Genomic DNA, 14162 nt, shown 5'->3' on the forward strand with positions numbered 1-14162 from the left:
ACTCTATAACAGCCACTATACACTCCAGCTAGAAATCACTTGTTTCCAGGCCTTTTAACCACACTTATTTTCTGATTGAATAAATTGCAGTTGTGTCCTCTGTCTGAGTTGTACTTTGATTATTTGAGGAGCGTTTGACAATCAGTGGAAGCAGAGAAGTGCTATAAACGGTGTGCCGGTGAGAGAAAGCAGACGGGGGTCAAGTATTGGCCCCTCTGATAAGGAAAACGGAATTCCTTTCCATTTTATCTCGTTGGAAAATAACCCTAATGAAGGTATGCAAGATTACATGGACAGATCATAGCTCAGGCAGGCAGGGATGACATGCAGTGAATGTTCTGCTGCTCTGCAAAGAAAGATGAGCAAAAAAACTGTTGCCCAATTATTGTTATTGAACAAATTGAATCAGTATTTGGCTGGCTGACTTCACTAAACAATGACCACATTGTTAAACAAGGAATGAACAGCACAACAGTAAAACTTTACAGGAACACAGAAAGTTCACCGCTCTTCCACAACAACTTGTAATGTTTTTATTATCTTTGCTTAGTAAAAAAAAGGGATGCACAAAGATTTGCTACACACTGAAAACTGCTGCATTGTTTTAATAACTCAATTGGTAGTTTAAAGCTTTTGGGTCATCGGTTGGGTTGGATTGATTTAACCAAACATCACCCCAAAGCATTTGACCCAGTAGTTGGGTTGGAGGTGAAAGATGTCATTCTTCACAGTCCGCTATTTTAAGCCAGGAGTTCACCAAAGTGGACCTGACTGGACCTCTGCTTTCAGATGAAATAAGTACAGGTATGATGGTAAAACAACTCATAAGATGTTTAACCTGGTTGACCTTCTTTATAATTTTAGTTGACACTAGACAGTGAGTTTGGTTTCCTAAAATAACATCAGTTGGTGCTAGCTAGTTCATGCTAATATTGGTTATATAATAATTATAATAAAGTTATAATTATTTAATAACCCAGATAATAAGTGGTTCTTTTTAACTCAACTCATTAGTAGCTCTGATTGATCAAATGACTCATTTTAACACAATTTCAACTCAGTCAAAATTTGACCCAGCACTGGGTTACATATGGGCTTGTTTTTAACCCAGCAGTTTTTAGTGTGTACAGTAAAGTAAGCATCTCACATTTGTTGTTGCACAGACTCAGGTGCATTCAGATTAGAGCAGAATATAAATTATATTTGCTGTACTTTCATTAGTAATCTGCTTTTTTATTCCACATCGCCCCTCCCCATCTCTCCCTACCACCTCTGTCATCCTGGAGAAGAAGGGGGGAAAGTCATTAGGCACAAATGGGGAGGAGAGAACTGGCGGTTGCTATAGCCATGAGAGTCAGGGCAGAGCGCCACACCACTGAGAGATAGTGAGAGGACACCACCAGGGAGTGTCAGCACAGGGAAGACAATACGTTTGCAGCTCATTAAGTTAGATAAACAAATGGCTGACTGTTGGAGATGCTGAGAGTCGCGGATATGAGCAGAAAGATCTTGAAAAGTAGGTTTATATTACTTTTATGCTTCTTTTTCTTTTAAACCTCTGTGATAATTACTTTAGTCAACATTATGACCTTCACTCGTAAAATATTAAAATCACATTATAATCATGTAACAACTGTATCCTATTTATATGGAACCACTGTTACAAAGAGCTTCTGAGTTGTTGCTAATTAGTTTTTTTTTTCTATAAAAATCAATATATACAGATGGGAGTTTGTGGAGCATTAATGGGACTTCGTGAAACTCACTTAAAGATGCCTGCTTGAGCGCAACCCTCGTCTTGCACTGATTTAAAGTTGTGAGAAATATGGGCAATGCCGTGCGAGGCGTCGTCGCCTTCATTCCCTCCGAACGCTGTCAGCGCTTCCTGGTGGGGGACCTGAAGGAGATGCCTCTGGACCGAACTCTGGACCTGAGCAGCCGTCAGCTGCGCCGGCTGCCCGTTGCGGCGTGCGTCTTCGATGAGTTGGTGAAGCTCTACCTAAGCGACAACAACCTCAGCCGCCTTCCTGCGGAGCTGCAGGGCCTGAGGAAGCTGCAGCTCTTGGCCCTCGACTTTAACTGCTTCGAGGAGCTCCCAGCAGCTGTTTGCAGGTTGCCCCAGCTCAGATTCCTTTACCTGGGAAACAACAGGATACACTGTCTTCCCAGAGAACTAAGAGATCTCAGGGAACTTACGACTTTGTGGCTGGAGACTAACTGCTTCACTGACTTCCCCGCGGTTATCTGTGAGCTCACAAATCTGAAGACCCTGCACCTTGGTTATAACCTCATCCGCAGTTTGCCGAATGATCTAAAACGGCTGCAGGAACTGCGAAGTATCTGGCTTGCTGGGAACCTGCTGACAGAGTTCCCCCCAGTGTTGCTGGAAATGCACTTTTTGGCCATCATAGATGTGGATCGGAACAGAATACGGTACTTCCCGACCTTGTCTCACCTGAACGGCTTGAAACTGATCATATACGACCACAACCCCTGCATCAACGCACCAGTGGTGGGCGAGGGAGTCAGGAGGGTTGGGCGCTGGGCCGACAGCTCAGATGACGAACAGGAAGAAGACGGGACAAAAGCCGGGAGTGAGACAGCAGAGGAGGTGGCGGAGGTCCAGTCTGAGGAGAAGCACATTGATCAGGAGCAAGGAGCAGAGTGAGCCTCGGCTGTGATGACACCTAAAAGCAGCGTGTCGCTGGGAGCATCATGCTGTCTGATCCAAAAAGTGGTAAAGCCAACTACTTTAATATGACCCACAAATAATAAACTGTGGCCTGTACAAGAGTAGGTTGAGTTTTGGTCTTTTACTATAGTTTGTAAAACTTAGCATGCCTTCAACAACATGTTTAGCCATTTTATCCTAAGGTGCAAGACAGATTTCTTGCAGTATTTTAATGTAATTTTACAAGTATTATAATACACGTGTAACAGCTGGTTTGTATTTTACTTGAAAAATTCAGCAAAGTGTTTGCAGAAATTTACATTTTTATATGAAACTAACTATGCAGTTGTTGCTGTGCCATCATCTCACAATTCGTCACCTGGAAGTTCTCACTTCATGATGAGAAATAGATAAAAAATGAACCTAAATGCAGCTTGAAATAGATTCTGTACCTGCTGTGGATAAAAACTGTGAGGATTTTAATAGAAATGATGGATGGTCTACGTCACTGACTGCACTCCTTATCCTGACAAATGCATAATTCATCTGATAGATTGGAGCTGTGGTTTTGAATAAAGACCTCTAATGGGCTTTAATATCATCACCAAAAGCTTCTGGTTAGAAAGAGATAATGAAAGCAGTTTTGTAATTCCCCAGTGTACCAGGAAAATGTTCTCCAAACAAGAATAAGTGCCACTCTGCAGTATGTGATTACAGGCAATTTAGACCATTTTTAACAAGAAGACATTTAAAAATGGTGCAAATCGGTTTTTATTTTGAAATTTGAGGATTTAAAATTGAGAACTTCTGCGTTTACACTTTTTACTCAGCTTTGTATTGAACACAGCAACTAATTATTGAGTTTTAATGTCTGTTAGAAACTAATTTTGCTTTTTTTGCTGCCACCCAGCATCCACAAATCCATGCACTTACAGCGTCATAAGAAAATAAAAAGATTTTATAACAGAATGAGGCCTCTTCCTTTATTTGTTGTGCAAATAATGGATTTATCCGTGTTGAAAGAAAGAGTACACAAACACGTGATTCTTTGTTCGAAACCTGTTCAGTTAGTATTGTGAATAAATTTGTATTTTTAATTTGTGTTCACTAGTTGCACTGACTTTTCTCCATGCTTCATATTTTTTTAAAATTTGACTTTTTAAATCCAATATATTATTTTGAATATCTGCTGTTTGCATTATTTGCAAAGATGGTGCACTTTTGGAGGATTTTAGTGGAAAATGCACTCAAGTATGTTAAATCAGTATTAGATTTTAGTAATAATGTTAAGAGATGAAACTGCAATTTCTTTCAGATTTTGTCCTTAGAATTTCTGTATGAATAAGAAACTCTGTGAGTGTATGACTTCAAAAAGTACTCCCAAAAGCTTCACTTCATGACAGTATTTCAGTTCAGTAGTATATTAGTTTATTCTGTTTTGGTGCATAAATAATATGTGCTTATGTATCTTCAGAAGAACCAACAAATCTGAAAATATCTTTGGTACAAAACCCTGCATTCGATAAACACAGCTTATACATAACCTACCAAAAAACCTTTAATTCAAAGCTCCCCTGAAGGCAGATTAGATCCAGAAAACCTGCGTTGCTTAAATTTAACTGCATCGACTTCAAACCTGTAACTTCACCAACCCTCGTTATACTGTACACTCATTAAATACAGACACTTATTCATGAACGTACATGACTTAAATCTTAAATAACTCATCTAAAATGCTCTGTGCCTACAGGTAATGAAAATAAAACAAAAAAGAAACATTTTTAAAACCTTAAACTGCAGAGTTACTGCATTAAAGTACATAAACTTCAAGTCACAAATGAACTGAGACAGAACAGATTTGTATGAAGAAACAAAAAGATACTGCTTGTTCCAAGTGTTTTTTTTTTTTCTGGGAACTTAACAACAAAGATCCTTTTTCTTGGAATAAAATCCCAAATCAAATTGCTCTGAAAGAGCTTCTGATAAAAAAAAGAAAAAAATGTCACATGCTTAGCTATTTTGTTTCAATTGCACACCATCAGAAACTTCAAGTCTGACCGTGTTTGAGTTACAACTCAATAGAGTCATTGTCTCCACTTATTTTAATGCAAAGACCTTAAAATGTTGCCTTATTTGTTAACAGCAGGCCTTGATGAGAGAGAACACCAACATGCAGACACCAAGACAAACAAGGGTGTGTTGAACTGTTGGCCAACACCTGATGACAACACTGAAGGACATGTCAGAGCTGGAATGTAACACCTCCCGATACAAGCACCAGCAAAACTCAAATGTCACAAAAACACGACCTGTAACAGCGCTACGATAAAAGAACAAAACAAAGGAGGTCAAAGAGGTAAACAGTCATCAAGACAAAATATTATCCTCTCATGCATGTGAATGCACTGAGCTGTGGGTTTGCTTTAGTCTATGTTTGATGAACTATATTTAAGGTGCTAAAGATAGAAGTAGATATGCAACATAAGAGCATTTATTATGCAGAAATGATAGTTTAGAGACTCATCCAAGGCCCAGGTCTCTGGCGAAGTAAAGTCTCTCCAGACTGAGTTGGGAGGCTCCCGTTTAACACATCTGAGCTGTCGGTGTCTTCGGGCTCCTCCGAGTCATGAGACTCTTCTTCCTTGTTATCTGGAGCTTCAGCCCCAGAGGCATCTGGGTTTACAGAGGGGTGCTCTGATAACGTCTCCTCTAACGTGCCGTTTCCCTGAAGACCATAGGTCCCGTTCACCGGTCCGATTTCTGCAGCAGTGCTGAGCTCCTTCTGCGAGTTCTCTCGCTCCATGCGCTTTCGAGCCTCCTCCCGCCTCCTCTGGGTGCGAGTGCTGTCTCCCATCATGACCCTGACTCTGACCTGATCCGGAGGCCAGAGCCCGCCCCATATGAACTGCAGGTAGCCAAACAGCGCAACGACACTCAGGAAGGCGAAGTTAGTGGAGACGCCGATCACTGCGGACGTCAAGGGGAAGTTGTACAAAAGGTATCGTATACCAGTGAAGTAAGCGTGGATACGGAGCTGAGATGAGTAGATCTGGACCTGTTTGGACTGGATCTGAATGACTGCACCAATGGTGGGCTCATAAGCATTTGTCTTGTAATCCGAGTAGAGCTCCACTTCGATGAGTTGCTTCTGCTCAGCCATCCCAGTAAGCAGGAGAGGAGAGAAGCACAAAGTGCTCAGGGTTTGCAGAAGGAAGGAGCGAAAATGCAGCATTGTGGATCGCCCCACGGACGACACAATCTTCCCACCTTTGGTGTAACAAGACATCCGGACCATGAACATACCCAGCTGCTGATTCACTGGAGACTCGGGCATCTCCAGCTCCAGGGACACCCTGTAAGGCTGACCATTAGCCATCACCTGGCTCCTTTCATTTCTCATGAAGGAGATGTTGGCTGTGGGGAAGGAGCAGAGACCTGCCTCTGCGGTGTCACAATCAGAGGCGTAGTAGAAGTGCACGGGGGTGGAGAAGCTCACAGTGGGCATGTAGGAGTAATAGAAGCTTCCATAGAGAAACACGGACACCCAGAGCAGCAGGAACAAAGTACAGAAAAGGATGGCGGCCTGAAGTAATGTGCGCCGGGCTTTAAGGAGAGTCACAGCCGCTACATCCTGCACCCAGTGAAGCATCGGTCCCATCGCAGCCCCCATCCTGTCTGATCCGCTCCTGATTTGGACTTTTGATCCTCTTTGGAGCTCTGGGAACTGCTGGCTCTGTGGCGGATCCTTAAATTCAGACATCAGTGGGTGGCTCCGCTCCAAAACTGTAAAATCCTTTTTCTTCGCCTCCCATGTCAAATGTTTTTTTTTAGCTACGCCCGGACTGCTACCTAATTAGGTTCGTTCATGTAACTCTGAACCACCAACAATAGGAATTTATCGAAAAAAAAACCCACTCTAATAGTCTGATTTCTTGAAGGCCGAACGTTTATGCTTCACATAAGTCATTAGCAACTTAGCTAGCCGGTAAACAAAAATATGACCCCGTGACCCGGAAGTTGTCGGTGCCGACGTTTCTTTTTTTGTGTGCGTTAGCCTCGACCGGAGCCGCGGACGCTAGTAGCACTCCCTCCAGCAGACACACAATAGTAATGGGGAAGAAAAGTCGCATCGCAGGGGGAGCCGTCGGTCGGAGGACGATCCTACAGCTTTCTCCTCCCGGGAATCGCGGTGGGATTGCAGGAGAAAGAGAAGAAGCGAACTCGGGATCCGATGGTACTGTTTGCAATGCGTTAGCACAGTAGCGTGTTAGCTAATTGCTAACTCGATGCTAAAAGGTTAAAGCTTGGAAAGAAATAGGCCTGCTTGTTAATAAAAAAATATTTTTTAAACCTAACCAGAGTTTTAGTTTACACAGGGTGCAAAACGATTCTTAAATTGCGTTTCCATGTTTTTGTCACTGATCAAAACTTTTATTTTCTATTAACTTTATCGTAAGCTAAGGCTAGCATGCTAAGCTAGCGATGAACAATATAATAGTACTGTTGTGCTTATAGGTAGCAGGGCCGCTAGTAAACTAATGAAGAACAGGGTCAAAACAACCAAACCATAATTATCATGCCTAACGCAAATTGTAACATCTATTTTTTTTTTCAAAGAGAAAAAGAAAGATGCCCGTGTAAGGGGAATAACCTCATCTGTTATCTGTTGCTAGCCCTGGGGATGTTGTCAGCTCAACTTTAAACTTGACTTTTTGTGTACAGATGAACAGGACGGTGACGGACACAGATTCGTGAGACGCACCAACATGAAGGCACCAGCAGTAAAAGCCACAGGTGAGTTAAATGTGTTTTAAGCAGGTGCCTAAACGTGGTATTTTTTTAATTGAAATTAACGAAGTTCTGTTTGTTGTTTATTCAGAGGGTTTGTCGCTGCTTGGAGCCTACGAGGACAGTGATGAAGAGGATGCTGGAGACCGTTCTGCTGCTCGCTCTCAAAACAGCCAGCCCGCGGACATCGACAGTACACTGGCCAATTTCATGGCTGTAAGTCTATTATGATTTTTTTTTTTATTGCAGGGAGTTTGTAATCATGCTTCATGTTTTTATTACCCTTTGATGTAAGAGTTATCATATTGTTCAAAACAGGAATACAATTCTTATTGAGCTGTTTTCTTGTAAATGAGGTGAGTATTAAAGTAATTATTAACATTTTGTTGATCGTCACTGAGTGCAGATGACCTGATTCACATTTTGAATAAACATATCTTGTGTATTGTGTCAAATAGGTAGTATTTAAGTTGTGACTTGATGCGTTTAAAAACTGCACCAATTTGCATAATTCATCTAAAGCCAAGAAGACTGTTTCTCATTGCTGTTACTGACAATCTTTTATTAATCTAACTTATATTTACTATTTCTGGCTCCGTAGGAAATTGATGCAATCACAACTCAGCCAAGTACAGACGATGTGGCAGCTCCTGTTCCCAATGCTACCCCACCCAAACCTGAAAGCAAAACTCAGCAGCCAGCTGAGCAGGATGGACAGAATCAGCAAGGCACAGAATTTGAGTACAATACGCAGTACTCATTAGCTGGAGGTAAATATATAAGCTGTTCTTAATTGTGTAGTAGATTACATCTCTTCAACTAAAGTAGTTTTACATTGCAATGACTTAATTAAAAAGCCATAGTTATCAGGTGATAATGAGTGATAATAAAAAGTGTTTTGATATGTAACCCTAAAACACTTTTATTGATCAGGTGTTAAAGCCAGTTCAGAGTTTGTTGTACTTTAAACCCTTGTAAGAACTGTTTTGACTTTTGTTTCTTAACAGGCAATGAGTTATCACAGACTGCAGACAAGTATTCATACATGGTGCTGAAAAAAATAATAATACATTCAGTTTTGAGTTAAATCTGTGAACAGCAGCTAGTGATGGTAACACTAATCGTGGCATGGCTTAAAAATGTCATTGCAACCACTGTTAATTTTTGGCTGAAAACTGTGATTGCGAAAGCTGGTTTAGTGCATTAAACGTGGCTCATAAACCTTGGCTGTAACTGGAGACAAATAAAACGAACATTGAGCTCTTTTTCTTTCAGTAAAATCCAATTCACATTCACATTGAAGCTCAGACTTTTTTTTGACTACAAGTATTGTCGCACCTGCTTTCCAGACCCAGAGCTTTTGTGGTCAAAACAGGGCATATTACAATCTGATATGTTGTTTTCACCTTTTAAACCTTCTACTAATTGTTAAACTCAGTCAAGATACAAAGTTACTGTTTATAACACTATTAAATGATTCTGCTATTTGTTTCAATACAACTCAAAATCCTTGTCCTTGTTTTCCAGTGGGTGTAGAGATGGGAGACTGGCAGGAAGTTTGGGATGAGAACTCTGGTTGTTATTACTACTGGAACACTTTGACCAATGAGGTGTCGTGGGAACTGCCAAACTATTTAGCTGATCAAGTGCAAAGCCTGGGTCATTATGCAAACAGGTAGGAGAAAAACAACTTGAATATTTTATCTGTTAAACATGTAATAGCATTTCAGATTCTTTATTTTCATCCAGCCAAAGGAATTCTGTTGTCAATTGTGTGTTTTTAATTTCCCTTGTAGCACCAGCGTCAATGGCTCAGTCCATGCAGGTTATTACACAGAGGAAAATCCTGCCCCTGCTGCAACCCCAACAGCTGCAAAGGAGACCAAAGTGAAGGTACATTTCATTTAGGTTTATGTGATTTGTGAATAATCTTATTTCTGTGTTTTTAAAAGACTTGCCAGTCTAAGTTATTCTTGTTTTTGTCTAACAGGAGGTAATAGAAAGTGTCGTGGGTCTTACAAGTGAAGAGGAGGAGCGTCAGGGAGTGGCTGCATCCCTCCTCGGCCCACTGATCCCTTCTGAGGTAAAAGAAGCCGAGGAAAGATGGAGAAAACAGTTGCTGAAGGGTTTGGATGAGACCGAGAACAGTTTGGATTCTGATGGAGAGGGTGTGAGGCCAGCTGGATCCCCTTCCATAGCCCTTCTGGAGTCCGACTCGGCCATCACAGTTCAGAAAGATGTTTCCACCAAGAAGGTGTCAAGAAACAACTCAGATGCTGAGGAGGAGCCAGAGGAAGACACCGTGGACCTGGAGCTGGCTCTGGAGAGAAAAAAGGTGGGAATTTAATGCTAAAATTATTCTGAAGCTGTCCTTTTTATTTCCTTTAAGACTCTACCATATGTGATTTATGTTTAATGAGATTCCTGATCAAGTGGTCATTGAGGTTTTAATTTTACTGTCATGTTATTTATCCATCTGCATTGCTCTTACCCCACACCGAGTGAAAAATTATCCAAATTCAGAAACCATACTGGCTTGTTTGTAGTCTTACTAACATGTTACACACTGAAAACGCCATCGTGTGTGTTTCTTTCTGTCAGCAGTTGTGTTAAAACTTTTACAGAGTAGCAGCCAAGTTAGATGTTTAAGTGACTTAGATGTAACTCTGTGTTAACATCGGATTCCTTAGGCTGAGCTTCGGGCACTCGAAGAGGGTGATGTGAGCGCAGGGGGCTCCAGTCCGATGTCTGAGGCTAGTCAAGAAACCGCTGGTTCTCGTGGTCTGCTCCAGAAAAAGAGGTGGAAGACTGTCTTCCCATGTGCTGCCAGCCCTGATTCTAACAGCCGAGGCTCAGACTTACTGGACAATACAGAGACGGGTGAGATTAAGTGATTGCGCAGCTGTGGAGAGTCACACGCATCGTATTTAAAATCCCACTACTTGTAATTTTACATATTTGAGTCCCTCTATTGTGTCTTTTTAGCACCTCCTAAAGTCTTAGAGGGTGTTGTGGAAGAAGAGGACAAGGAGGCAGAAAAGTCTGAGGATTTATTGGTTTCAAAACCTCTCGTCAAAGAAGAGGAGGAGACCCCTGAGCTAAAGGTAAGCTCAACAATCTCATGTTCTTTTTTTCCTACAGAATGTATGAGCTTCTTTTTAAAGCTAAAAATGTAGTTTCAGATTGGAGAATTGGCTAACACCTTAACCAGCAAGATGGAGTTCCTGGGTATAAACAAGAAGACAATCTCAAACTTTCATTTACTTCTGCTCCAAACTGAGGTGAGAGGATAGTTCATTTTTTAGTCTCACTGTGACTTCTGAAATATTTAGCACTTTGTGTCATATAATTTAGCGGTATTTAATATTTAAAAATCTCATAATTATCCATCATAAATTGTCCTTCTGGAAAAATTGTAATTACTTTTACATCTTGCTCATCTATTCTGTGGTCGTCTATTTTTATTTTCGGCGTTCATTTTCCTGTTGTACTCATATCTATCTTTATTTTTTTAGACACGGATTGCTGACTGGAGGGAAGGTGCTCTGAATGGGGTCTATCTTCGCCGCAAGCTGCAAGAAGCTGCTGAACACATAAAATATTATGAACTTAACGCCACCCCTAAAGGCTGGTCCTGCCACTGGGACAGGTACGCGCTCCTTACCTTTCACATCTATAACCTCCCTCGAACCCCAAACATTTTATGGTGTCTCAGCACCGCCCCTCAGTGCCGAGGTTGCAGCCTTTGTAACATGACTTGGGGAGAAGTTTAACCTGTCCGAGTGGATCTCCAGAAATAGACTTGAGGTTTCTGTGATACAGTCGTTGCTCGTACTAATAAGGGAGCATCCACTCTGAGCCAGCCTGCTTCCTGTTAAATATACCCGCCACAGAGAGGACTCCTTGTCCCTGTAACTGACTCTTAAACCCTCTGTTCTGGGGGCGTTTGTAGACTGAGTTTGGGTTCATTCAGAGAAAACAACTGGGAAGGGTGTATGTTAGAAGGGTTGGTGTTTTTGGGGAAGCCTTGCACTTTTCAGGACTACAACACCCAGAATGCAAAGCCGAAAGAATGGTGTCCTGGAAGCAACAAGTGTCATGCGTCAAAAGGTGAAGATGGAGCAATGACGGGAATCCAGCAGGTCAGACCAACTCTATTTTATGTCTTCCTGTTTTTTCATTATTATTTTCTTTTTTATGTAAGATGAATCGTTTGCGTGATTGTTATTTTCTGATCTACGATTGTTTATGATGATAATTGTGGTGGTGTTTCCCCCCTGGTGTCTTCCTGTATCTGGGAGGGAATGGTTGTCTAAAACAAAGAAAATGTGACAACCATGATGTGAGCTGCTGAAAGCTACTTTCAGGACCTAGAGATGATTTGTTTTACATTATTTATTCTTGAGAGCAAGGTGGGTCCCCTGTCCACACCCATAATGACACTCTAATTGGGCCCTTGTTCTGGACAGCCAAAACCCCTGTCCATACCAACAATCCTATTTCCTGTTTTCACCATTATGTTTGCTTCCTTGCCCCCACTGTCCCAGGGTATCATGGCACTCTGCAAGTTTCAAGCGCAGCGGTTGAGACTGTTTTTCTTCTATGTCTGTTGTTCCATTCTTTAGAGAGCACAAGCGGTATTTCTATGTGAGGGAGCGGACCGGTGCCTCCCAGTGGGAATTTCCAACAGAGGAGGACAAGGAGGAGGACCCTAAAGACAGTCCATGCACACAGACGCAGGCTCTGAGTCAAGGGGATACCAAAACATGTGGATCGGTTGGTGTGGCTACAGGTCAGCCCATTACCGCTGTCTTTTTTTGTTTTATGGAGAATAAACATCACTTGAACGTGCTCCTCGTCGACAACACTGCTGTGGCTCGCCTAATTTCATGTCAACTAAACTGAATTTTATTTCCAGCAGAATCCTCTACACATTCCTCTGCCGCACCACCACCTCCACCTCAGCCCAGTTCGTCCTCCTTCTGGTCCCCGTCCCAGCCACCGCTCCCCGATAGTCCTCCTCCACCGTCCAACAACCCCCCGCCTCCGCCTCTCCCCCCAGAGTCACCCCCTCCGCCTCCTCCGCCCCCTGACAGCGATGAAGAGATCATGGAGGTGGAGATGGAGATGGATGACGACGACGAGGAGCCTCCAGCCCCGGGAACAGAGGAGGACAACGGCAGGTCTGGCTCTGCCGGCATGAAGGTCAGGAAGCAGTGAAATTTAATCTCATCATTTGTTTTTACGTAAGGCAGTTCTACATTTCTGTTGTCTTTTTTTTGACAGATTATTGAGTCCAATTCTTTGGGGAAAGGTCAGAAACGCAAAGCTGGTCAGATTAATAAAACCATTACGATTGGAAGCAGCCCCATTATCTACACTCAGTCGGCTGTTTGCGCAGGTAAAAGCGTTGCACAACCTCCCAACATAATCATCTTACTGGAAACAATGCCAGTTCTGACCCAAGCTAGATTTTGCTGTTATTAGTTCTGGATTTGATATGCTTTTTGACATAAACCTAGACCTAATTGTTACCTCATTATACAAGCACCATGTGTGGGAATAATCATGATGATGTACACACAGTTTGTTTTTGTCTGCAGCACCTCTGATGTCAGCAGCTGCATACTGGGGTGTGCCAGCTGTGACCGCCCCTTTGGTCCCATGTGAACTTCCTGCCCCCCCACCTATACCAGCCCTTCCTCCTCAGCCGCCGCTGCCACCGTCCCAGCCTGCTTATGAACCTCCTGCAACCAAAACTCCAACTGCGGACAAGACCAAGAAGCCTAAAAAGGATAAGGTTAGCATTACCGTTAACAACTTATCCATGCGGTTTTCACAGTTGTATGAATATGCATTTAAATGTCACTCGTTTTTCCTCCCATTAATGTAGTCAAAGAAGAGTAAGACTAAAATGCCTTCGCTAGTAAAGAAGTGGCAGAGCATCCAGAAGGAGTTAGACGAGGAGGAGAAGAGCAGCTCCAGCGATGAAGACAGAGAGCAGCTCAACAAAAAGAGCATCGAGGACTGGAAACAACAGCAGCTCATGACGTACGTTTTTATATAGTTGCATGATTTTATTTGTGTATTTGAATTAGTTCTGTTGATTTCTACTTCTGATATTGCTTTTCTGGTTGTAGTAATGTTTTATTTTTTTATTATCCTCCAGGGGAAAAGCTTCGAAGAATGCCAACTTTGAGGCCCTACCTGAAGACTGGCGAGAACGCCTAAAGAAACGGAAGATGATGAACAGCACGTAACGTCAAGCCGCCACGCCGCTCCGGCAGTGTTTGTAAATGTGCATCATGAAGTCGTCCTTAACAAGCGAAAAAGATTTAATACTAAATGGAGTTTCTTTACTGTTTTTTTTTTTTTTTTTTCACATTAGAGACATTTACAAGCCCTTACATGGCAGGCCATTCTCACATAGAGGGGTTTAAATGTCCTGTTCTTGTTTTTGTATTTGCGAGTGTAAATGTGCCAAATGTGCCAAGGTAATACTTTTGTCACATTTTTGTACAGACGCGGTTCAAACTTTCACCCCAATTTGTTTGGCAGAATTGTCTATTTTATAGAGTGTTTTTACAATTGTGTATATAAAGACTGGAATGGACCATGTTTGTGTGTGGGGGGTTGGGATTGTTATGAAACCTGTATATTTTGTAAAAAAGTAATTAAATCTGTTTTTCAAAACCATTGCTTC

The 14162-nt window shown here is 42.1% G+C and overlaps 3 protein-coding genes across 5 annotated transcripts; 2 read left to right on the forward strand and 1 right to left on the reverse strand.

Moving 5' to 3' along the window:
- Positions 1–1320: 1320 nt before the first annotated feature.
- On the forward strand, positions 1321–3650 carry lrrc10 (leucine rich repeat containing 10). The gene is made up of 2 exons (XM_017419010.3): positions 1321–1516; positions 1725–3650. Exon 2 carries the CDS (start codon positions 1826–1828, stop codon positions 2666–2668), a length of 843 nt encoding a protein of 280 aa, XP_017274499.1. The 5' UTR covers positions 1321–1516; positions 1725–1825; the 3' UTR covers positions 2669–3650.
- An 897-nt stretch (positions 3651–4547) lies between these two features.
- Positions 4548–6671, reverse strand: bscl2 (BSCL2 lipid droplet biogenesis associated, seipin). The gene has a single exon (XM_017419009.3). The coding sequence runs from the start codon at positions 6429–6431 to the stop codon at positions 5184–5186; it is 1248 nt and encodes a 415-aa protein (XP_017274498.1). The 5' UTR covers positions 6432–6671; the 3' UTR covers positions 4548–5183.
- A 29-nt stretch (positions 6672–6700) lies between these two features.
- Positions 6701–14152, forward strand: fnbp4 (formin binding protein 4). 3 transcript variants are annotated; one of them, XM_017419006.3, is made up of 17 exons: positions 6702–6905; positions 7394–7465; positions 7551–7675; positions 8061–8229; positions 8987–9134; positions 9256–9352; positions 9450–9794; positions 10150–10339; positions 10445–10563; positions 10636–10740; positions 10975–11108; positions 12085–12251; positions 12378–12664; positions 12746–12860; positions 13063–13259; positions 13353–13510; positions 13629–14152. In XM_017419006.3, exons 1-17 carry the CDS (start codon positions 6782–6784, stop codon positions 13717–13719), a joined length of 2643 nt encoding a protein of 880 aa, XP_017274495.1. In that variant the 5' UTR covers positions 6702–6781; the 3' UTR covers positions 13720–14152. The 3 variants fall into 3 exon arrangements, with proteins under 3 accessions (XP_017274497.1, XP_017274495.1, XP_017274496.1); XM_017419007.3 differs by having other exon boundaries at positions 12381–12664; XM_017419008.3 differs by lacking the exons at positions 13353–13510; positions 13629–14152 and having other exon boundaries at positions 6701–6905; positions 13046–13205.
- The last annotated feature ends 10 nt before the right edge of the window (positions 14153–14162 follow it).

This window comes from Kryptolebias marmoratus, linkage group LG11 (genome assembly GCF_001649575.2).
Source record: "Kryptolebias marmoratus isolate JLee-2015 linkage group LG11, ASM164957v2, whole genome shotgun sequence".
Taxonomy (NCBI): domain Eukaryota; kingdom Metazoa; phylum Chordata; class Actinopteri; order Cyprinodontiformes; family Rivulidae; genus Kryptolebias; species Kryptolebias marmoratus.

Bases quoted from the DNA above. Each gene is read 5' to 3' on its own strand.
- lrrc10 (XM_017419010.3), top strand. From the start codon at position 1,826: ATGGGCAATGCCGTGCGAGGCGTCGTCGCCTTCATTCCCTCCGAACGC.
- bscl2 (XM_017419009.3), bottom strand. From the start codon at position 6,431: ATGTCTGAATTTAAGGATCCGCCACAGAGCCAGCAGTTCCCAGAGCTC.
- fnbp4 (XM_017419006.3), top strand. From the start codon at position 6,782: ATGGGGAAGAAAAGTCGCATCGCAGGGGGAGCCGTCGGTCGGAGGACG. The intron at 6,906-7,393 runs GTACTGTTTGCA...TTTTGTGTACAG, and splicing joins AGCGAACTCGGGATCCGATG to ATGAACAGGACGGTGACGGA. The intron at 9,795-10,149 runs GTGGGAATTTAA...CGGATTCCTTAG, and splicing joins TGGCTCTGGAGAGAAAAAAG to GCTGAGCTTCGGGCACTCGA.